General features: G+C 41.8%; 1 protein-coding gene and 1 long non-coding RNA gene across 3 annotated transcripts in view; both read left to right on the top strand.

The window, feature by feature from the left end:
* EPHA4 (EPH receptor A4) overlaps positions 1-21,746 on the top strand; it is a 154,758-nt gene that overhangs the window by 43,843 nt on the left and 89,169 nt on the right. For both annotated transcript variants that reach the window (XM_043909896.1, XM_043909895.1), the window contains exon 4: positions 19,536-19,691. In XM_043909896.1, coding sequence (XP_043765831.1) covers positions 19,536-19,691 — 156 coding nt within the window. The remainder of the gene's footprint in view (positions 1-19,535; positions 19,692-21,746) is intronic.
* On the top strand, positions 13,978-15,191 carry LOC122698634. The gene is made up of 3 exons (XR_006342383.1): positions 13,978-14,020; positions 14,144-14,147; positions 15,091-15,191. It is a non-coding gene; the product is annotated as an uncharacterized LOC122698634 (long non-coding RNA).

Genomic DNA, 21,746 nt, shown 5'->3' on the forward strand with positions numbered 1-21,746 from the left:
TCACAAATGCATAGGAGAAAGAAAAATCAGAGATTACATGAGCTTTCAAAAATTAGATTTTGGGAAAGAGAAATCAGAATTGAAAATCTCAAAACTCTTGACTAGTAAATTTAGAACTCTCACCTGTTATCACCAAGATAGGTTTTGTGTTTGTGTGTGCCTGTGTCTAAAGAAAAGAATGTCCTCTGGGTTTACCAGTTGCCCACTGCATAATAGGGAACTAAATATATATGTAAATAAACATGAAGATAGAAAGGAGTGTAGTGGACATAAGATAAATTTGATCTCTCATTCTTGAATGTAGAGAAATGCTTGATAGAAGAGGTGTTGGTGAATTTTATTTAGGCTTACAAGTGTCCACTGAAGAAAAATGCATGACCTAAATGTTGTGAGTTATAGTTTATTTGGGGGTCTTTACTGAGGACCATAACCCAGGAGACTGCCTCTCAGATAGCTCTGAGGAACTGTTCTGAAGAGATAAGGGAGGAGCCAGGATTTATAAGAGTTTCTGTTGAAAAGAACAAACAAAAACAACAACAACAAAATGCCAAAAAACTACATAGTTGAACAGCAAGGGGTTATTGCTGACCACAAAAGATAGACATCTTAAGTTAACAATTTAGTGCTTGTCTATGTATGGGAAGATGCAAGAGTGTGGGCTCATCAAAACTCTTCCTTAGGTATCATGGTTTTCAACATCCTGACTTCCCCACAGGGTACACTGTCATTGGTGGCTGATTGCTTGATAGTGGGCAACATTCCTTGTCTGTTGAAATTGTAGACAACACGTTGTTGTTCTGCAGAAAATAGGTTAAGATTTTATTATTTGGAAGTGATGGAGAATGTGTGAACCATTCAAGTGAGAACAAATGCTACACAATCTGATTTGATTGAAGTGTAGGATATCTGAGGGACAAATGGGGGCTGGATGTGAGGTTTTTGAGTATCTCGACTCTTCTGTTGGAATTTGATGGAAGGATTTTAAACAGTCATGAGATGATCAGTGTGACATTGTATTTTATTTATTACTCAAAACGGGTATTTGAAAATTACCTTGAAATCTAGATGATTGCCCATGAAATAAGTGGAAGCATAAAGTAGATATTAAAAGGAGAGAGACAGGAAAACTGAGAAACTGTAGTGGAAGTAAAAAGATGTTGGCTGAGGAATTAGAAAGAATATGGTTGGAACTCTAGGTTGTGTTGGAGGAAGCCTGCTTTTGTTTACTTGGTCTGGGAGTTTAGAATGCTATCTTTGCCTTGCATTTGAAAGGTCAATTTGTTTGTTCTACCACTATGCCCAGATCTTTTCATATTCTTTTATTCTTAAACCCTGAGAGTCTCCTTTCCTAGGGGATGTTAGTTGTATAAACTTTGAGTGGCAACACCAGCAGCATTAACACCTTCTAAGACCAGTCTCCTAGGTGGGATGAACCTAGGCTGGTTCAGAAGAAAGATGTTCCATTGGGTTAGCCTGAAGAGCTCAAGAAAAGGAAATGAGTTTTCTCAATGCCCCTTCCTGTTCTCCACCTCTCTCTTTCCCTCCGATTCCTCTGAATCACCACCTGTTTTCCACCTCATAGCGTATTTGGAGTGAATGTCAGCTCTGCAGTCTGACTCAAGGTCTTAACACCCTTTCTTAAAAACTACATCATTTAAAGTACATTGAGGAAATTTGGGGGTTTTTTTGCGGCCATAGGACTCTAATACTCTCAGTATTCTCATATTCTCAAACCATGGATCGTGTTTTGTTATTTTCTGCCCCCTTTGATGGTTTCTTTTTTTTTAATTTAAAACTACATTTATAGGCACCCTAGCTGTTACACTGCACTGTTTTGTTTAAAACATGTGCCTGCTTTGTTAATAAGGGAACCTTTGCCAAGGGAATTGTGTGTAGGTGGGTGTGACTAACTTAGCCAAGAGACTTATCTCTTCTCCTATCTGCCGGAGGCCTCAAGGCTGCCTTTGATATGACTTATTTCTCCCCTCACCAGCCCTGCCCCTTCCAACATTGATTGCTTTTTTCTCCCCATTTTTTATATCTAAACATTTTAACTTTTCAAAACGAATCAGGTCTCTGGATTCATTTTCTGGTGGGTGACCTGAACCATGGGTTTCCTACTGCTTCGAGTGCCAAGTACTCAAAGCAGAACATTCAAATTTTGCCTCCCCACACCACCACCACCCCCCCTTAAAGTTTTATCAGCAAACCTTCTTGCCTGCCTGGGTTGGGATTGTCTTGCTTCCCTTTTGGCAACTTTCAGCAGAAGCTGTAATGTTGCGAGGCTGTTTGAAGGGAAATCTGAGTCCCAGTGACCAATAAACATAGGACCAGGAAAAGGAGCCCAAAATGATCTTTATAAAGCTTTGCTTCCTTGGTGACTCAGACGTTAGGGAATCTGCTTGCAATGCGGGAGGCCCAGGTTCCATCCCTGGGTCAGGAAGATCCCCTGGAGAAGGGAATGGCAACCCACTCCAGTATTCTTGCCTGGAGAAGTCCATGGACAGAGGAACCTGGTGGGCTGCGGTCCATTGGGTCACAAATTGTCGGACATGACTGAGTGACTAACACACAAAGCTTGATTCACAGAGTCCAGGGTGGTCTGGTCGTGTGTTTAGCTTTCTAGGGCTGATCATCAAGGTTTAGATGCTGCTGCTGCTGCTAAGTCGCTTCAGTTGTGTCCGACTCTGTGCGACCCCATAGATGGCAGCCCACCAGTCTCCGCCGTCCCTGGGATTCTCCAGGCAAGAACACTGGAGTGGGTTGCCATTTCCTTCTCCAGTGCATGAAAGTGAAAAGTGAAAGTGAAGTCGCCCAGTCATGTCTGACTCTTCAAGACCCCATATGGGACTGCAGCCCACCAGGCTCCTCCATCTATGGGATTTTCTAGGCAAGAATACAGGAGTGGGTTGCCACTGCTTTCTCCGGGTTTAGATGCTAAAGGCGATATATCTGTTCATTTATCCAGTCTGCCAATATGTCCTAAACAGCTACTAATATAAGATGCTATACTCGGTGCTATAGATACCATCGCAAACAGAACAGGCACATTTACCACTGCTGTTGATCAGAGGATGCATTCTACAGAGGGAGATGGGCAAGGAACCTCTAAACACACAGTTTTACTGAATGATAGTTGTGCAGAAGGTGGGGATGAGAAGACAGTCTGTAAGAGAGAGGCTTTTCTTGTGGCTGGTATCAGCAATCAAGGCCTTTCCTTTTTTCTTGTAAGCTGGAGATGACTGTTTTGCACTGTGGGCTAAGGACTGAGCTATAGGACCACAAGAACTATCAGGAAAAAAGTTACCAGATCAGAAAATTCCACTCTCATCTTTTCAGTTTTCCTGGAAACCAGCTAGCTGTCTGCAGTCTCCCAATTAGGTCAGCGTCAGCTCTGTGCAGAAACAGGAAATTAAAGACCTCACTTGGAAACCTACAGAGCCTGCCCACACCAACAGCTGCTTAATGTCAACTCAAAACCTAACAGCTCTTCCTTTCCTTCTGCTGCTGTTGACAATGTCTTGTCAGTTGCATTCATAGTTGCAGTTTGTGTCACGCTCCGGCCCCCTAGGCAGGTTCCTTAGCGTAAGTGAGCGTCGTCATGCATCTGCTATCAAGGTGTGGCGCCTCTAAGTGGTCAGAAACCTGGACCTGATTACCTTCCCCAAAGAGACCATTGTGTTAGCAGGCGGTATTGTGTCATCAGCGGTGGGAGCCATGGCCCAGTGTTCTCAGGTGGTTCTAGACATGACTCATGTAGAAGGACAGAGACAAGGGGAAAACCAAGATTTGCTCCTTATGTCACTTGCTTGGTATCTTAAGTACACACCCAGGAATATTTTGTGACCACAGTGCAGAGCCCAGTGAGTCCTTTATGTCACTCACTTGGAACCCAAGCACTGATCCCAGAGCCTCTGCCCCCACCCTGGTCCAGGTCACCATATCATCTCCTCCTGGTCTCCCTCAACAGCCTCCTTACTGGTGACCCTGCTTCTACTAGTGCTTCCTACCTCCCACCTCCCATGTGTGCATGCTAAGTCACTTCAGTCGTGTCCAACTCTTTGTGACCTCGTGGACTGTAGCCCGCCAGGCTCCTCTGTCCATGGGATTCTTCAGGCAAGAATACTGGAGTGGGTTGCCATTTCCTCCTCCAGGGGATCTTCCTGACCCAGAGATTGAACCCATGTCTCTTATGTCTCCTGCATTGGCAGGTGGGTTCTTTACCACTGAGCCACTGAGGAAGCCCTAATATACAAGCAAGCACCAGCTCTAAGCCCCTTCTCCACCACTACTGCCCATCCCTTTTACTTTACCATTTTGTGCCCCTCTAAGTATGTTAAGAATCCCAGGGATGGGGTCGCACAGAGTCGGACACGACTGAAGTGACTTAGCAGGAGCAAGTATGTTAGTGTGTGCACCGCTGGTGTGTGTGCTTTTTCATAGTACAGAGCCCCCATCCGTCATCCCCTTCCTGTGCCAGGCACATGTAGCTGCTCAACTGTACGTGTGGAGTAAGTAACCTTGACCCAGAAGCTTTCTTTCCTTCATTCTCTTTTCTGATTTAAGTAAGTGGAAAAAATGCACACAGGGATACTCAGAAATCTCTGCTAGGACAGGTAAGAGAAAATTCAGTAAACAGTTTAAAGTTGTGGGGACTTCCCTGGTGGAGTGGTTGGGACTTTACCTTCAAATGCAGTGGGTGTGGGTTCAATTCCTGGTCGGGGAGCTAAAATAAATTACCCACATGCCTCTAGGCCAAAAAACTGCCCCCTGCAAACCCAAGAGGTAAAATAGAAACCATTCAAATGGTTTTGTTACCATTCAAATGTAACAAATTCAGTAAAGACTTTAAAAGTGATCCAGATCAAAAAAATCTTTTAAAAAATGAGCTTAAACTTATGAATTTATGGGGGGAAGTTGTTTAGATAAGCCCATAACACAGCCTCTCACTCATGTTCTCATGGTTGGTAAGTGGCTGAGCTCAGGTACTGCGTTCAGTGGCTGAGCCCTCATCAGGCCTGGAAAGGAAGGTAAATATTCTGAACTCATCTGCTGAATAGCGTTTGAACCAAATTGTAAATTACTTCAGTGTGTATTACAACAGGGCTTCCCTGGTGGCTCAGATGGTAAAGAATCTGACTGCAGTGCAGGGGATATGGATTCAATCCCTGGGTCGGGAAGATACCCTGGAGAATGGAGTGGCTACCCTCTCCAGTGTTCTTGCCAGGAGAATCCCATGGACAGAGGAAGTCTGGTGCTTGGCAATCAGAATCATTGTGTCTATCAGATCACAGGAGGACTATAGACATAGAACTTTAGAATTTTAAAAAGAGACTTTATAAATTATGTAGTCTGGTGTCCTCGGAGGAAATGGAGGCCCAGAGATCTTCAGTTGGTGAATGCTGGGACTGGAACCCAGGTGTGGTCCCCCCACAGCCTGGCCTTTGGACTCACTTTATGCACTTCTACATATGCTAGGAATGAACTCCTGGTTGTGTTTGTGACATACCAAGTGTAACCTTGACACAGCGGTGAGGAAAAAAGATTCACTTTGTTCGTGGAGATGATCACCCACCTGCTAAATTTTTTTAATGCTTTCTTTTTTTTCTCTTCTGGGAGGAGGATTTATGACTTCATTTTTTTTTTTTTTTTTTTTAACATCTTCAAATCTGGACCTCATTCAGAATGATCCTGCCTCAGGGCTAGGAAAAAATTTTCTATTCTAATAAATAAAATACAGCTTTTCTCCTGGTCTCAGCTTTCCAGACACAAAACTGATCTACTTTTGACAGCTGTTCTGAGGGACTTTTAATGATTTTCAACTGTTCTGTGATGTACAGAAAGGAAGTGTAATTAGTAAAGAAATTAAACTGTTTTCCAAAATCCAGGTTGGCTGCAGTCTTATAAATATCTATAGAATCCTAACAAAAAGTTTTGTTTCCCATGCTGCTTATAATCATTTTTGAAAGTTACTCCAGAAATTTGTTTTAGATCAATAAGGACTTTTGTCTGTCTGAGATGAATTTAGCTTATGTTGGTAAAATTCGGTTCTTTTGTATTTGTCAATAAACCTGATTTGTTCTATTCCTGGTTTTAAATGGGTTGGTTCTCACTGTCACCTCATCTATGTGTTACACACAAGAGTTCTCCCACTCTTTTCCTCATGACCCAACACTGTGGGAACTTGTCAGCATCATAGTCTTGTTTTTGTTTTTATTAGCATCAGTTTTCATTGTGATTACTTGTGTTTGATATTTGGGATGAGATACAAACAGATTATGACTTCTGTTTCCCCTGGCATTCCTGCTTGTGATTTATAATTTATACCTGGAAGAGATTTACTGACCTAACTGATAATCCTTCCCAACATAAGATAAACACCCATATAAGTCATCTGTGTAAGTCAGATGCACTTGAAAGGGACAAAGAATTCACCTGCAAGCACTTTTGGCGTCTTGCCCTTTCCCATGAATTCAAACTGATGACAGAGAAAGCTGAGTCTGCCAAAACACTTTCAGCCAAAGAACTTCCCAGAGCCCCTGAGGGTGGGGCCTGCCTGACCTGTCATACTGTGAGGAGGGCCTGGACACTGGCCCTGACCAGCCCCACCTGCCGTACTGTAAGGACCATATACTGTAGAGGAGGTCCGCTCTTTGTGCTTTAACTGGAGGAGATCTGATGAAAGCAAAGAGACTGTCCCAGTGTGGTGGAGCTCAGATCTGTGAACATGCCGCTTTGCTGCTTCCCTTTTGTCCAAGTGGTCCTGTGGAAAACCCACAGCTGAGCCCAGGCCAGTTCTTAGGGCTTCCTTGCCCAGGTGGATGCACGTGGGCTCTCCCTATTAAGTTACGTATTCCTGCTAGCAATTCAGACTGATTTCTTGGGACCCTGATCTGTCAACCTGGTGTGTTCAAAAACCACTAGATACATGATCAGATTCACCCCAGCCCCAGCCCTGCAGCTTGCAGGAGTACAGCCGAGTCAGTGGGAGAGAGTGAGCTGGTATTAGCATTAGTCGATTGGAAAGTGTAGTGCTAGTTCGCTAGTTCACTTTATTGGACTCTGGCTGCTTTAGAACGCTGTGCTAGTTTCTACTGTATCGCAGAGTGAATATACACTCTGGTATATACACAGATACCACACGTGTATGTGTACCCCGTCTTCCTTGGATTTCCTTCCCCTTGGGGTCACCACAGAGCACTGAGTAGACTTCCCTGTGCCCTATGGGCAGTTCTCACTGGTTACGTATTTTATACATAGTAGTGTATATATGCCAATCCCAGTCTCCCAATCCATCGTGCCCCTCTTTCCCCCTTGGTATCCGTATGTTTGTCCTCTATGTCTGGGTCTCTATTTCTGTTCTCCAAATAAGTTCATCTATACTATTTTTCTAAATTCTACATGTATATGTTAATATTGCAATATTTGTGTCTTGCACTATTCTGTATAACAGTGAAGTCATGGTTCTTGCTCTGATCTCTCGTATTGTTTGTATACCGCCCCAAAAACAGACGGTGCACATGCCCCATAAATTTCACTTAGTCTAGACTAGGCCTCTTGAAAGAGTTCCTTGGGATTTTGTTTTCGTTCTCCTCAGATGTGAGCAATGTTGAAATAGTCAAACACCTATAATATTCAATGCTGGCAGATAGTTAAATAAAATCATTGATCTACTATATGCAATACCAAAAACAAAACAACTGTTTAACCCAATCATATCCATTCTGTATAAATTCCTTTTTAATCACGGGTACTCAGAATTTTAAAACTCCCTCAAAAAATATTCAATACAATACAATAATATTCAAGAAGTGAATGTGAAGAGACCCACAATCAAAACCTCAGCAGAGAATTGTAATGCGTCGGTAATGACTGCAACGGTGAATCTCGTAAAGCTTCTTTTTTTTCCTCTTCTCCTGAGCTCCTCCGGCCCCGTCAACATAACAAAAAAGACGAGGGGGCACTGAGCAGTTATTACTGTAGTCATTTCAGCCACATAAATCATGATTTGTGACAATTCAGGCTGGCAAGTCGTTTGGATGACAATGACTGGCGACGCTGTCGGAGTTAATCAAATAATTATTTAACATGTGTTTCTCTTGGTCTGGCCTTGGCTTTGGAACATATTTCATTCATTCCCTTATAATCTTTGCTTCTAAATGGAGAAACAGCAAGTGTAGGATGTACATTGAGTTAATGAGAGAATCCCTAACTGGGCTGTGATCCCCCTAAAAAGAGGGACCTTGTCTAAATCAGTCAGATAAAAACTTAGAGTGCCCACCGCCATGATCTGTTCCTGGCTAACAATCACTAAGTCTTGTTTTATTTTCTTCTGGGTAGAACCAACTTCGCGACCAAACTCTTTCCTTCAGGAACACTCTGCTTAGAGGATCACCCATTCTTATAGATGCCGTCTTTCTACTCAGGTTCCTTCTATAAGCAGATAGTCTTGGGCACCCATAAAGGATGCCCTCTAACAGAGAGCATCACTGAGACGGGAGTGTGAGCCATGGCCTGCTCCTTTCCTGAAGGCAACAGCTTCACGTTAACCAACCCTGTTGCATTCAGTATGTGCTCAACAAATACTTGCTGTCAGTGTTACTAATACTCTTATTATAAAGGCTTAACAAAAGTATTATAATAATAATTAGTGTTTGCTCGAACATGAATAGTCAAATGAATGAACAGATGTGCATATCTACTAATGGGTGATCTTTTTACCTGATAATGCTCATCAGATGGATTCAAGTATTAAATTCAGACGATGTAGTGTGAGGAGTGGAAGAAAACATAGCTGCTTCCTTTATTCAGTGCTCTGACCTTGTATCTGAAATCAGTGGATGTGTAATGAACCACTAGTCTTTATGTACCCCAAATATCAAGGGGCAAAGAAGGCAATAACACAACTCGTTGAAAAGGTGGTCCTTCTTTGAAATGCCAGCAGTAATCAAGTTCAGTGTTAATGGCTTCAGAGTCGCATGTCATCACTGTGATTAATGTATTATCAGTGGTGAAGATGGAGCGTTACATAGCAGCATTTACTGCTGCTATGTAAACCCATATATTTTCAGTAATTTTATATTCAAGTTCAAGGCAGGGATTACATGTTTTTAAAAACACGATTAGGGAATTCCCTGGCATCCAGTGGTTAGGACTCAGCTCTTTCACTGCTAGGGCTCAGGTTCAGTCCCTGGTTGGAGAATCAAGATCCCATAAGCTGCAGTGGTTCAGCAGTGAAGAATCCGCCTGACACTGTGGGAGGCTTGGGTTCTATCCCTGGGTCAGGAAGATCCTTGGAGAAGGAAATGGCAAATCGCTCCAATATTCTTGCCTGGGAAATCCCGTGGACAGAAGAGCCTGGCGGGTTATAGTCCGTGGGGTTGTAAACAGCTGGATATGACTTTGCGACTAAACAGTGACAACATAATGATAATAATAAAAAGTAAAAACATAATTACAACCTTTCTACATTTAGTGTATCTTCAGTATTTGGTTTTCTTGATTTTTTTCTTTATAGTATGGACGGCTGTGATTTTTTTTTACCTTACACTTGTTTCCTTTCTTAATATAAACTTTTGTGTACGTGTGCTCAGTTGCTCAGTCATGTCCGACTCTTTACAAATCCATGGGTGCTAGCCCGCCAGACTCCTCTGTCCGTGGAATTTTCCAGGCAAGAATACTGGAGTGGGTTACTATTTCCTCCTCCAGGGGATCTTCCCAACCCAGGGATTGAACTCACATCTCCTGCATCTTACGCATTTGCAGGCAAATTCTTTACCACTGAGCCACCTGGGAAGCCCCAACATAAACGTTTATATATTAGAAAGGCAAGAAATAAAAAGTAAGAAGTAAGAAAGACTTATCAAAATAAATCTTTCAAGTTCTGCTTAACACACTCATATGTATATCTTCAATAAATTAGGATCAATAAATTGAAAAGAAATCAATCTTTAATCTCAAATTTTACCAAAGAAAGTCACAGTTGTTGATATGTGAAATTTAGTTTGAAATAAAAGGAAAATATCCACAAAATCTGTAGAGCTGTAGGGGTTAGATTGTTTCCTTGAAACAGTCTAATTGTTTATGAAGACAATATTGAAATCCATGATTTTTTTTAAACATAGCGAGTGTTCAGTGTCTTGACGGGGAGCATAAGAACAAAGGTTAGAGGTGAGAATAAAGAATCTTTATTTAACAAACTACATATTAAATATGTATATAGTGATTTGCATAGTTTTCATGCTGCCTTCTATTTTAACATTGTTGTCCCCTATAAAGTTGAAATAACTTATTCATGTCTAGCAGTTCTCTGCTCTAATTTATTATAAATACGTATTAACTCACATCTTAGAAAATTGTAAAGGTCAAGCTAAAGTTTCTAGCTTCAGTGTGATCAATTCTGGTAGTAACCTCTGGCTTTAAGATTAGAATAGATTCTAGTCTCTTTCAAAGATACTGAAGCCCTTCATTTGTCCTACCAGTCAAGTCACTTACATCTAAATTTGGAAGCATAACTGCCTTTGCAGGAGCCCTTAACAATTCTCCCCTGAGAGAGAATCCTAAACTGATACCGCCAAAGATTAGAGCTAGCAGCCTTCATCTGAGTCAGTTCCTTTAGGGGTATTCAGAGGAGGGCTTCTTCTAAGCAGTTTCTGGTAGTGGAATTATGCCTTATGCTGAATCTACTAATTCCTTTTCTTCTCCTCCGTGTTTGTCTTCTTTGGAACTTCTGCTGTTCACATTGAATCCCAGCAAATTCACCAAAGAGAAATAGCTCCTCAAGTAATTAGACTGTCTGTTTTTGAGGCAAGCAGGGAAAATAATAAGTCATTTCTCTATTGCATTCTTTTTGCTTGTGTTCAATACTTTTTATGGAGTTAATTTAAATTTAGCAGGCTTTATGTGAACTTGCTTCTAGAGGATTTATTGCATCTTATGTGAAAACCGTCTACGACTGACATTTTAGAATTACCTATCTATTTATGGGATTATACTGCATTCTGTTCTCAAAAGAGTAAGTCAATTTTTGGTGTAGATTTTTCTGTCTTTTCTTTTCCCCTCTTTGTCTATTTTTATGAAAGCTAACTCCAAGGTAGGAGTGGAAACAATGGAAGGAAATAGAGGGTAGAAAATAGGACGGAACTGTGGTTTGCTGTAGGAGATCGTCTGTCTCATCAACTATTGATAGAAAAAAGAAACTTCAAAAGCCAACTCAGTGATTTACTTAATTTTAAAAATGTGTTTACGTATTTTTACAATAAAATGATCTTGTCCAATTAAGCTGCCAATGCTATGAGCCAGAATTCAATCCAAGGTTTTCCATGTCATGTTAACAAGGGAAATAAAACACTGAACATGTTATCTCACAATGGTTTTGAAATTACATCCAGTTCTATTAAAAAAGAGACAAAAACTGAAGTTTGATGTATTTATTATGTTTTTAAATGTATGGATTGTCTGCACCTTTGCAGCCTGTTACATCCTACTGTAGTTTAAGTTACCCTTTTAATGAGCAGTTAATACACACTGGACACTGTGCTTCACTTCATGTTTATTATCTCAATCAGCAAATCAACCCTCAAATCAGGCTGCATCCCTTTCTTAAACCATTGGTACAAAAGAATAAACTTTCCATTAATTATCTTACCTCCCGTTAGGGTAATTTGACTAATTTGACTCAGTACTAGATTCAGGACATTTACTTTTAATTTGGTTTCCCAGGAAGGTTTTTAAAAGGCCATGTTTGGGGTGACTGCTGCAGGGTATGTGACTTTCTTCTGATTGGTTAGTGGTGAGGTAACAGGGTGGTGTTCCAGGAATCATAATTATCAACTTTCTGATTCCAGTCAGGCTGGGGTCTCTGGAGTTCCTGTTTTCCATCTGGGTGGGGACCTGAGCTCCTAAAGAACTCAGAGTTGTCTATCAGATTGTTCTGTATAGCCCTGAAGGAGGAACCTGGGCTTTGTCTTATCTCTGAACCATTGTTCAAGTCATTTTGCTCAATTGCCTTCCCTTTGCCTCTGCATTCTATCATGTCTCAGATTAGTAGCTGCTTGGAACTCCTGGAGACACTGTAGGATAACAGAGATCTAGGAATCTTGGATTCCAGGCTTGATCCTGGCGTGCTGCAGAAGGAGTGGGGTGGTCAAGTCATTCATCTCAAAAATGAATATGTTGCACTAGATTTAATGTTGATAAAGTGTGACCCCCAGATCTGACATCTGTTTTTATGATCTAAGAGCTAAGGATGATTTTTATAGATGGCATTTGCAATTGATTTTATAATAAGGAACACTTTCTTTGAACCCCAATTGTGTAAAATATCCCTCCAGTTAGGAATTCCATTCTCATGAGCAAATAGCACTTAATTGTTACTATTATATTTTGAATTCTATCAGTAAAAACTTGTAAAAATTTCTCAGAATTTTATCTTGTTATTTGAGTACCTTCTTAATATCCTTGGTCTTCCCCTTCACCGGCAAAACCCAAATTATTTACTATCTAGCTCTTTACAGGGCTTCCCAGCTGGTTCAGTGGTGAAGAATCTGCCTGCCATTGCAGGAGACGAAGGAGACTCAGGTTTGATCCCTGGGTTGGGAAGATCCCCTGGAGGAGAAAATGGCAACCCACTCCAGTGTTCTTGCCCAGAGAATTCTGTAGGCAGGGCAGCCATGGTTTTGCAAAGAATCAAATGCAGCTAAGCGCACAGGAGAGCTCTTTACAGAGATGTTTGCCCATTCCTGGATTAGATGATCAGGAAATTTTCTTCAAATAGTCAATTCAAACATATATCAGGAAAACCAGTTGTGGAAGGCAGATGACTGGATGGTGTGGTTTTGCCACTGTTTTGCTATTTCTAAATAAAACAGAGTCAGGTGGTCCCAGAGCATAGCCCCATTTCCCTGTAACACTGTCCATCTTTACCTATAGCTTTCAAAAGCATGAGAAGAGATTTATACACCTGATTTATAGGTTCAACTACACTGCCTAGGTTAGAAAAGCAACCTTGCGTTGGGCACATCTTTAACCTCTCTGCCTCAGCTTTCCCATCTGTACTGTGGGGGATCTCTTAATGTTCACAGCTTCCCCAAAGATGGCTGGAGATTACACAGTTTAGCAAAAATCTGAAAGCAGAAACCCTCTCTCCCACTGCTATCCACTACTAAGTCACTTCAGTTGTGTCCAACTCTTTGTGACCCCATGGACTGTATAGCCTTCCAGGCTCCTGTGCCCATGGGATTTTCCAGGCAAGAATACTGGAGTGGGTTGCCATTTCCTTCTTGAGAGGATCTTCCCAACTCAGGGATCAAAGGCATGTCTCTTACGTCTCCTGCAATAGCATTGGCAGGCAGGTTCTTTACCACTAGCACCACCTGGGAAGCCCAGAAACCCTCTTTAGAGACCTCATTTTATTTTTGTTTTCATTTTTTTTAAACTTTTATTTTTGTATATATTTTTCTTTTCTTTTTGACTGTGCTGTGTGGCATGCAGGATCTTAGTTCCCTGACCAGGCATTGAACCCTTTGTCCCCGGCACGGGGAGCACACAATCTTAACCACTAGACCACCAGGAAGTCCCCAGAAACTTTCTTTGACAGATTGCTTTCCTCTTGAGAAATCCTCTTACGTTAGTCATATAATATACAGTTTAACAAGTGAGTCAGTTAATCTGAGACTAACTTGGTAACAATAGCTTCCCTGGTGGCTCAGAGGGTAAAGAATCTGCCCACAATGCAGGAGACTCGGATTCAATCCCTGAGTCGGAAAGGTCCCCTGGAGAAAGGGAATGGCTACCCACTCCAGGATTCTTGCCTGGAGAATCCCATGGACAGAGAAGCCTGGTGGGCTACAGTCCATGGGGTTGCAAAGATTCGGACACATCTGAGTGGCTAATGCTTTCACTTTTAACTTGGTAATGGCCATTACTTAACTTTGATATATTTAAAACAAATTCCTAAGCATACTGAAAGTGTAAAGTTTAGTCACTCAGTTGTGTCCAACTCTTTGCGGCCCCATGGACTGTAGCCTACCAGGCTCCTCTGTCCATGGGATTTTCCAGGCAAGAGTACTGGAGTGGGTTGCCATTTCCTTCTCCAGGGGATCTTCCTGACACAGGGATTGAACCCAGGTCTCCGACGTTGTAGGCAGGTACTTTACCATCTGAGCCACCCGGGAAGTCAGCTACTATATACTCAGTACACGAAAGGCAGAACTTCCCATAGTACACGTCGGCGTGCGTGCATGCTCAGTCGATTCCGTCGTGGCCCATCCCTTCTCCAGTGGATCTTCCCGACCCAGGAATCTCTCCGGGGTCTCCTACAATGCAGGTGGATTCTTTACCGACTGAGCTGTCAGGGGAGCCCACAGGTTTGGAAGTGTGTGCCTAATGTCCCACCCACATGATGCAGTTAGAGGGACCCACAGGCCTCCCAGAGCCAAATGTTCCCCCAGAATCAGTTTGTATAAATGGCTCAGATGTCCCCAAGGGAGCCACTGTTGGAATTCCAGCTTTGACCTTCTGGAGACTCCAAATTAAAATGCAAATTCATTACCTAGGAAGGTAATTTTTAACACATTAATGTTTATTTGCTAGTACTTTAGCACAAATTAGGTTTTTTTCAAATTAGCCAGCTGCCTAAGAGCAGTGCTTAAATTGAAGTGAATCAGCCTCCCAGAGGTGGGCTCAGGGTAAGTTTGAATAAAAGTCCTTGGGTGATGGTGTTAAATCCCCCACCACAGTCAGACCCCATCATTTGCAAGAGAGTTGCACACTCTCACACGCACACACACACACACACACACACACACAAGACTTCAGAGTCCATACTCTAGCATAGCACTGCCCAATGGAAATATAAGTGCAAGTCACATAGATAATTTATGGGGTTTAGTAGCCAAATTCAAAAATGTGGAATTTAAAAGGTTAAATTAAACTTAATGGTATTTTATTTAACTTAGCATATCCAGAATATTGCTTCAATATATAATCAATATAAAAATTACTGTTATTTCTCCTTTTTGAGTACTAAAGCTTTGAATTGTGTGTGTGTGCTGAGTCATGTCTGACTCTTTGTGACCCCATGGACTGTAGCCCACCAGGCTCCTCTGTCCATGGGATTTCCCAGGCAAGAATACTGGAGTGGGTTGCCATTTCCTTCTCCAGGCAATATTCCTGACCTGAGGATCAAACCCTACCTCTTGCCTTTGAAATCTTGTGTGTATTTCACACTTATTCGGACCAGCCACATTTCAAGTGCTCCGGGGCCACCTGTGGCCAGTCGTTACCTTATTAAACAGGGCAGCTTTGAAGGATGTGGACCTGAAAAGTGGGTCACAGATATGTGACTGATGAAGGTAGCAACCGGATGGCCTGGGGTGAACAAATAGAAATTAGGACCACCTCTGTTTCCCCAGCACTCAATTATATCAATGTCACATTTTTGCTGGAAGTCAGTCATAACTTTGTATAAGTATGTGAAAACTTTTAGAAGAACCTGATGTTGACCCCACCACTTAACTGTGTAACCTTGGACAAGTTACCCAAAACCCTCAATTGTTTCATTTGCCAAATGGAAAATGAAAAGCTTTAATCTCACAGGATTGTTGTGAAGATTAAATGAAATAATGCATGTCAACATTATAAATGCTCAATGAATGCTTGCTATATCATCACAATTGATATGATCATAGCAAGTTTTTTATAAACTAGCTTAAAAGATGAACTATAAAGGCAATCAGGTACTATCAATCTTTCTGTATTTCTCTAAAAAGGAGAAAAATGACTAAACATCATATGTAATGACTAGTTCCTTAAATTGAGCAGTACGCCTCGTGTGTGTGTGTGTGTGTGTGTGTGTGTGTGTGTTCTTTAGTCATGTCTGACTCTTTGAGACCCCATGGACTGTAGCCTGCCAGGCTCCTCTGTCCATGGAATTCTCCAGGCAAGAATACTGGAGTGGGTAGTCGTTCTCTTCTCCAGGGAATCTTCCTGACCCAGGGATCCAACCCAAGTCTCCTGCATTGAAGGAATATTCTTTATCGTCTGAGCCACCAGGAAAGTCCATACTTATCTATACACTAAGAAATCCTGCAGATACTACCTTGCCTTAAGAACTGTTTTGTTAGTTTTTAAACAAAAGTAGTTACATGTAAGTGCTGTCTTCCACAAGGAAACGTGTACAGAAGATTATCCTGCTACTGCATGGTACTGGGTGAGCCAATGATAGAACAGTTTTTGTTTCTCTTCTGCACTCCCATTTATTAATATCTTCTTTTATTTAAAGGCAGTAGAAAAAAGTTATTAAGGCAAAGCTAAAGGAAAAGAAAGCTTTGCATGGCATATGTGAACTAATTTTCCCACAGTGGCATATATGAACTGTCAAGTAAAGCACTGCTTCTGCTGTACCCCCATCTAGTGAATCCTCACCAGCAAGAGGGCAGAAGGAAAGCATCTCTTGGGTGTGCTCTCTCCAAACGCATTTACCAAGACACTATCCTTCAAAACTGCAGTGGAATAGTTTCCACCTAAAAGAGAATGATGGAAAAGCATAGCACATGTCAATGCTTGCTATACACGTTTCATGGAGATTTTGTTTAGAATGGAAGATATAGTGTAGATTTTTAAGATGCAAATAAGTGGTGAATAAACATGGGATGTACTTATACATTCATGCCCCAAATGCGGCAAGGCTATGAACCACACAGAGTAAAGAAATGTACTCAGCCATCAATTTAGAAGGTCATTTTGAATGTAGGCAGTGAAATGGCTGTGTGCATGAAAAACTACTACTATATTTTGAGAGATCCTTTCTAAGAATCCTGAAATATTAATAACATGGTCTTAATGTAGTTGAAGACAAAAGAATCTGTTAAAGGTAGCAAGGGTTGCTGAGAGTTGCCCAATGACAATTTTGTGTTTTCTGCTCTTGCTTATAAAAGCAAGAGGAAAAGAGAGTAAAAATAGTCAGTGTGTTTAAAGAACAGCAGCTTTCAAATCCCCAATAGATATAAAATTCAGTATTCCTCAAATGAATTCACAGATACTTACTCTTGGTAACATTAATGTACTAGCTTCAAGGAAACAGAAGTATAAAATTGAAAACTCATTTCTTCCTTAAATGAACATGTATATACACAACTAATTTTTGAACTTTAAGAAATTCAGGACATCCTTCAATTTTATTTTTGTCAACTAGGAATTTAATTTTCTAACTGAAAGTATTCTTATCAGAATAGACATTGCGGAAGCAGCAATGCCTTTTTTCTTAACAAGTTTTTAAATGTGGTCTGTTTTCACATGGCAGTCACAGACCAATTTTTTGTTTTCAATATTTCACTCCCATTTTGTTTTTACATTTGATGCCTGATGAAGGAATGTTCACAAGGATCAGTCAGGAATGTGGAAAGCTTTCCTCCAATATCCAGATGTGAACAAATAAAAGCAATTTATCGCTTTGGCTAGTCCCAGCCCGGAGCGACCCGTTTCCACAAGTTGCCTTTGTGGGCTGTGACTGACTGAGTGACATGTGACCCAGTGAGTTTGGGTCAAGTTCAAGTTCAAACACCCATTGTGTTTGAAGTGGAAGGGTCAAGTTGAACCCGCCAAAACTGGAGTTTTTGATTTTAATCGAAAGCACAGGGTCATCTTTAAGCGTGACCAGATAGCACCTTGTATGTTGAACCTTATCTAATGACATGATGTGTATAAACTTGAGACAGCATAAATCTCAGCCACTGGGGCAACTTGTTTTTCTAAGATGTTCCGGTCCAGTGAAAGACGAACGCAAATAAGGGAGAGATTGATCTCCGAGTGCTTTTATTGTCTGCGCTACACACATCATAAAGTTTTGGCTCGTTAAAGGAAGTTCCAGAAACAACATTAGTTAATAATGGTGAAGTCACTGTGGACCTTTCTGGAGCTTCTGCTCAACTCCCTTTCCGCTTGCCCGTTAGCAGAGCATGATTAAGAAAATACCAACAGGATGTGCTGGAGGGAGGAACAGACTTCGACTGGAAGCCATATGGATGCTTGATGGATGAGTAACGAGATGGGGAATGTGGCCATATCTCTCAGAGAATCACACAGTTCGGTGTATCTCTTTTTATCTTCTGGTTTGAGTAAAATCTGCTGATTGCTGGAACGGTTGGTCTCTTGCAGTGGTCATGCTGACGGAAAAGGGCCTTCTCCCAGCTGATATTTTTGATAGTATGGAAATACCCAAAGTATGTGATAAATGGAAAAAAAATTGAGAGTGAATCATACTGGAAAGATTGTGGGTAACTGTCACATTTTTAATGGTACCTCTGGTCTTATAAAATAACTGTATTTTTAATAGCCTTGTCACTGTGGGTTTAATATGGATGGTGTGGGTCAATTTTTATGTGAGGTTGAGACAGATTTGGGAGGTGATCTTGAAGGGCATAGGGGAGAGAAAAAGGGAGAGCGAGACCCTATTAATTATTTTTTATTGTGAGGTTTCCCAGAATTATTGAGGTTTTCCACATTAGTCAAAGCAGTCCTCAGTGTCAGCATGATGTTTATAAAGATGAAGTCATGGAAAGCGTGTCAGGTGCATGAGGAACTATATGGTCCATGTTCTCCCCACCAGTCACTTGGGCTGTGTGTGCAGAGGGAGGGAGGTGTTGAAAAATGGAGGAAGGGGAAAACAGGAGGGTTTTATGAAGTTGAAAATAAACACAGAGTATCTGCTGATCTTAAAAAAAAAATCTTAACATATTATATTCCAGAATGTTCTGTGGGTAGTTTATATTACTTTCCCCTGAAGTCATGATCTACATCTTACCAACTCTTTTATGCTTGGTTGCTTATGTTGGTCTTTTCACTTTGGCTGTAATTAAGAAATAATCACCTACCAATTTTTGGTTGGCACTGAGCTACACTTCCAACTGGTTGGTTCAAGACCATGCTCTCAGATTCCATAGCATGGGGCCAAAAGTACAGGCTTTGGGGGCCGAACACTTGCGGTCAAAGCTGGTCCCTGACATTTACCAGATGCGTGGTCTGGTGCCGACAATTTACTGCTCAAAGCTGGTATTCCTCATTTCTAAGGTAAGGCTAATAACAGTGCCTGTGGAAATGGAGAGCTGTAAAGATCAAACAGTGTTGTGCATATAAGCATGTAGGAAGCACTTGGGTAAACTTTAGGTGTGACTTTATTGATACAACTGGTTTTAAGAAAAATTTTTTCACAGGGCTTTGCCACCTGACCAGTCATGTTAAAGACTGTTAAATAGTGATTGTTATCAACAAATATTTTGGGTTGTTTTACCTGCATCTCCGCCAGATGCTCACTTGTTGTTCAGTCACTCAGTCATATCTGACTCTTTGTGACCCCATGGACTACAGCACGCCAGGCTTCCCTGTCCTTCACCATCTCCTAGAGCTTCCTCAAACTCATGTCCATTGAGTCGGTGAGGTTAGCAAAAACTATCTCCTTCTGAATCAAGGAAGTGACCTCTTGCTTTGCTTTGTTAACCGGGGGTTTATATTTGTTTGTTTTTTCTGCTTCCCTTTAGCTTGCAAAATCGGATATTACAAGGCCCTCTCCACGGATGCCGCCTGTGCCAAGTGCCCGCCACACAGCTACTCCGTCTGGGAAGGCGCCACGTCGTGTACCTGTGACCGAGGCTTCTTCAGAGCGGACAACGATGCCGCCTCCATGCCCTGCACCCGTAAGTTATACACTCATCTCCTTTGTCTTGGATGCCAACAGCTTTCGTTACCATCACTGGGGCACTTGTCAGCTTTTCTCCCAGGATAACGGTGCAGGGGAGCAAATGAAATCAAATGTGCTTTTCTCACTCAGAGCAGGAGAAATGCTTAGGAAAAGAATGGCTCATTCTCACTGAGTTTGTTGCCTTCAGAACGCACAGCTGCCGACAGACTAGTTTTTATAGCAGAGGTGGTATATTCAGGGGTTGTGTGACAGTGTAATTAGAGCTGAGATGGGAATTTATAAACAGTTTTAACATGTCATCATGGATTCTTGGGAAGTTTGACAGCTGCAGGGGAAACGGGTAGAGGATGGGATCACGTGTGGGCAGGTGGTTTCAGTTCTGGTTGCTGACCTCATGGCTTGTGATGTCATTTCCCTTCACTGCTTTTCTTTTTCCTCATAGTTTTGTGTTCATCACATTTAGGCCTGGATCCTTGTGCATGCTTGTTGAATGATGGGCACAGAGCACACGCTGGGGTAAGGAAGGAACAGGGTTGGCACCTTGGGATGCCAGGGAACAGAGAACTCTTTCTCACACTTTATATGGACAGTGGTCCTAAAGGTTACTATTGCTTTCATTCACACTCTGGGATTCATAAATCCTGCAATGGCTATGACCTTGACCAGAAGAGGGAGCGGTGGACCTGGGTGCCCTTGTGTTCTCATTGGCCAAGTCTGTGTTTGAAGGATCAGAACCCAGTGGCCAGGCACAGAGGCTCTGCACAGGTTTGGGATTTGTTTCCCAGCCCACTGTTTAGTACCCAGGTGACTGCTGGAGCCTTTTAAGTCTCAGTCTCCTCATCTGTCAGATGGACTAATAATAGTACCTCCTTCACGGTTGCTCCTACTCAACACCTTCACGTCATTTACATACTGTGTAAAATGCATAAAATCATGCCATTTGATAGATTTTAGCTTTTACTATCACTAAGACTTCCATTATTTTGTTTCTTAACTACCATATATTCTACCTTGGCTGGCCTGGAAATAAGGCCAGGAGACAGGAAGACAGGAGTATTTTCTGGTTTGGAGGCATTTGGGTCAGTGGTGGGGGCATTTTCTTGCCCAATCAAGGACCACCTTTAAAAGGAGCAGGTGGAGAAACTTCAGGGCAGTCCCAAATTTGTGCTAAAATTGCCCTACCTTCAGGAGTTCCTTTCATAACCAGAGATGATCATAATTATAATCATGATAACAGCAACCTTTTTATCATCACATCCAGGTAATGTATTAGACACTTTCCATTAACCTTATCATAGGGCTCACAAGATAACAAATATATGAGATAGATATTATCTTCATTTTAGAGAGTAACTGCCAGCGCCAGTGTCCACCCCAGCCGAGTGCTGGCTCTGCAAGACCAAAAGACTCTTGAGGAGTTTCTGTTTATTTGGAGGCATGCTTACCCCTCCCCCAGCTCAAGCACAGACTTCCAGAAGGAAGTTTATTAGGGCCAGCCTTAGGTGTAAGCACAACTGGGCAAAGATTTCCTCATCTTCTTTTTCTGTTCCTTCCATAGACTACCTGCTTCCCCTGGATGCCAGGTCAATTTGATATGCTCAAGTCCCAGCCTTTTTCTTTTCCAATCTAAATATTCTTCTTTAATGTTCCATTGTGTGAGATTAGCTTAATAATAAACCCTCCTCCATCTCCAGTTGATTCTCCAGTGATTCTCCAGTTGTGATTTTAGGTCACAGTAGCAACCTCAAAGGGAAACTCTGTGGGCCAACAGTGTGCTAATTGCCCTCAATTTGCGTCATGCAGCTCAACTCCTACTTTTCAAACAGATAAAGTCTTTCTCTAGGCCAGGGCTTGACTGTGTCATGAACCTCATAAAATTCTCCTCTGATGGCAAGACAACCTGGCTTTTTCTCCCAGGTGTTTTTAGTCTTATGATTCTGATCTGTTGTCTAGCATCTTAGGGGACCATGGGCCAATCACTTAATTCCTGCAGCTTGCCATGTGGGAGTTTAGAGAGACCCCGAAAGTTGGTACATGCCTGAGTTACTGG

This window comes from Cervus elaphus, chromosome 8 (assembly GCF_910594005.1).
Source record: "Cervus elaphus chromosome 8, mCerEla1.1, whole genome shotgun sequence".
Lineage (NCBI taxonomy): Eukaryota > Metazoa > Chordata > Mammalia > Artiodactyla > Cervidae > Cervus > Cervus elaphus.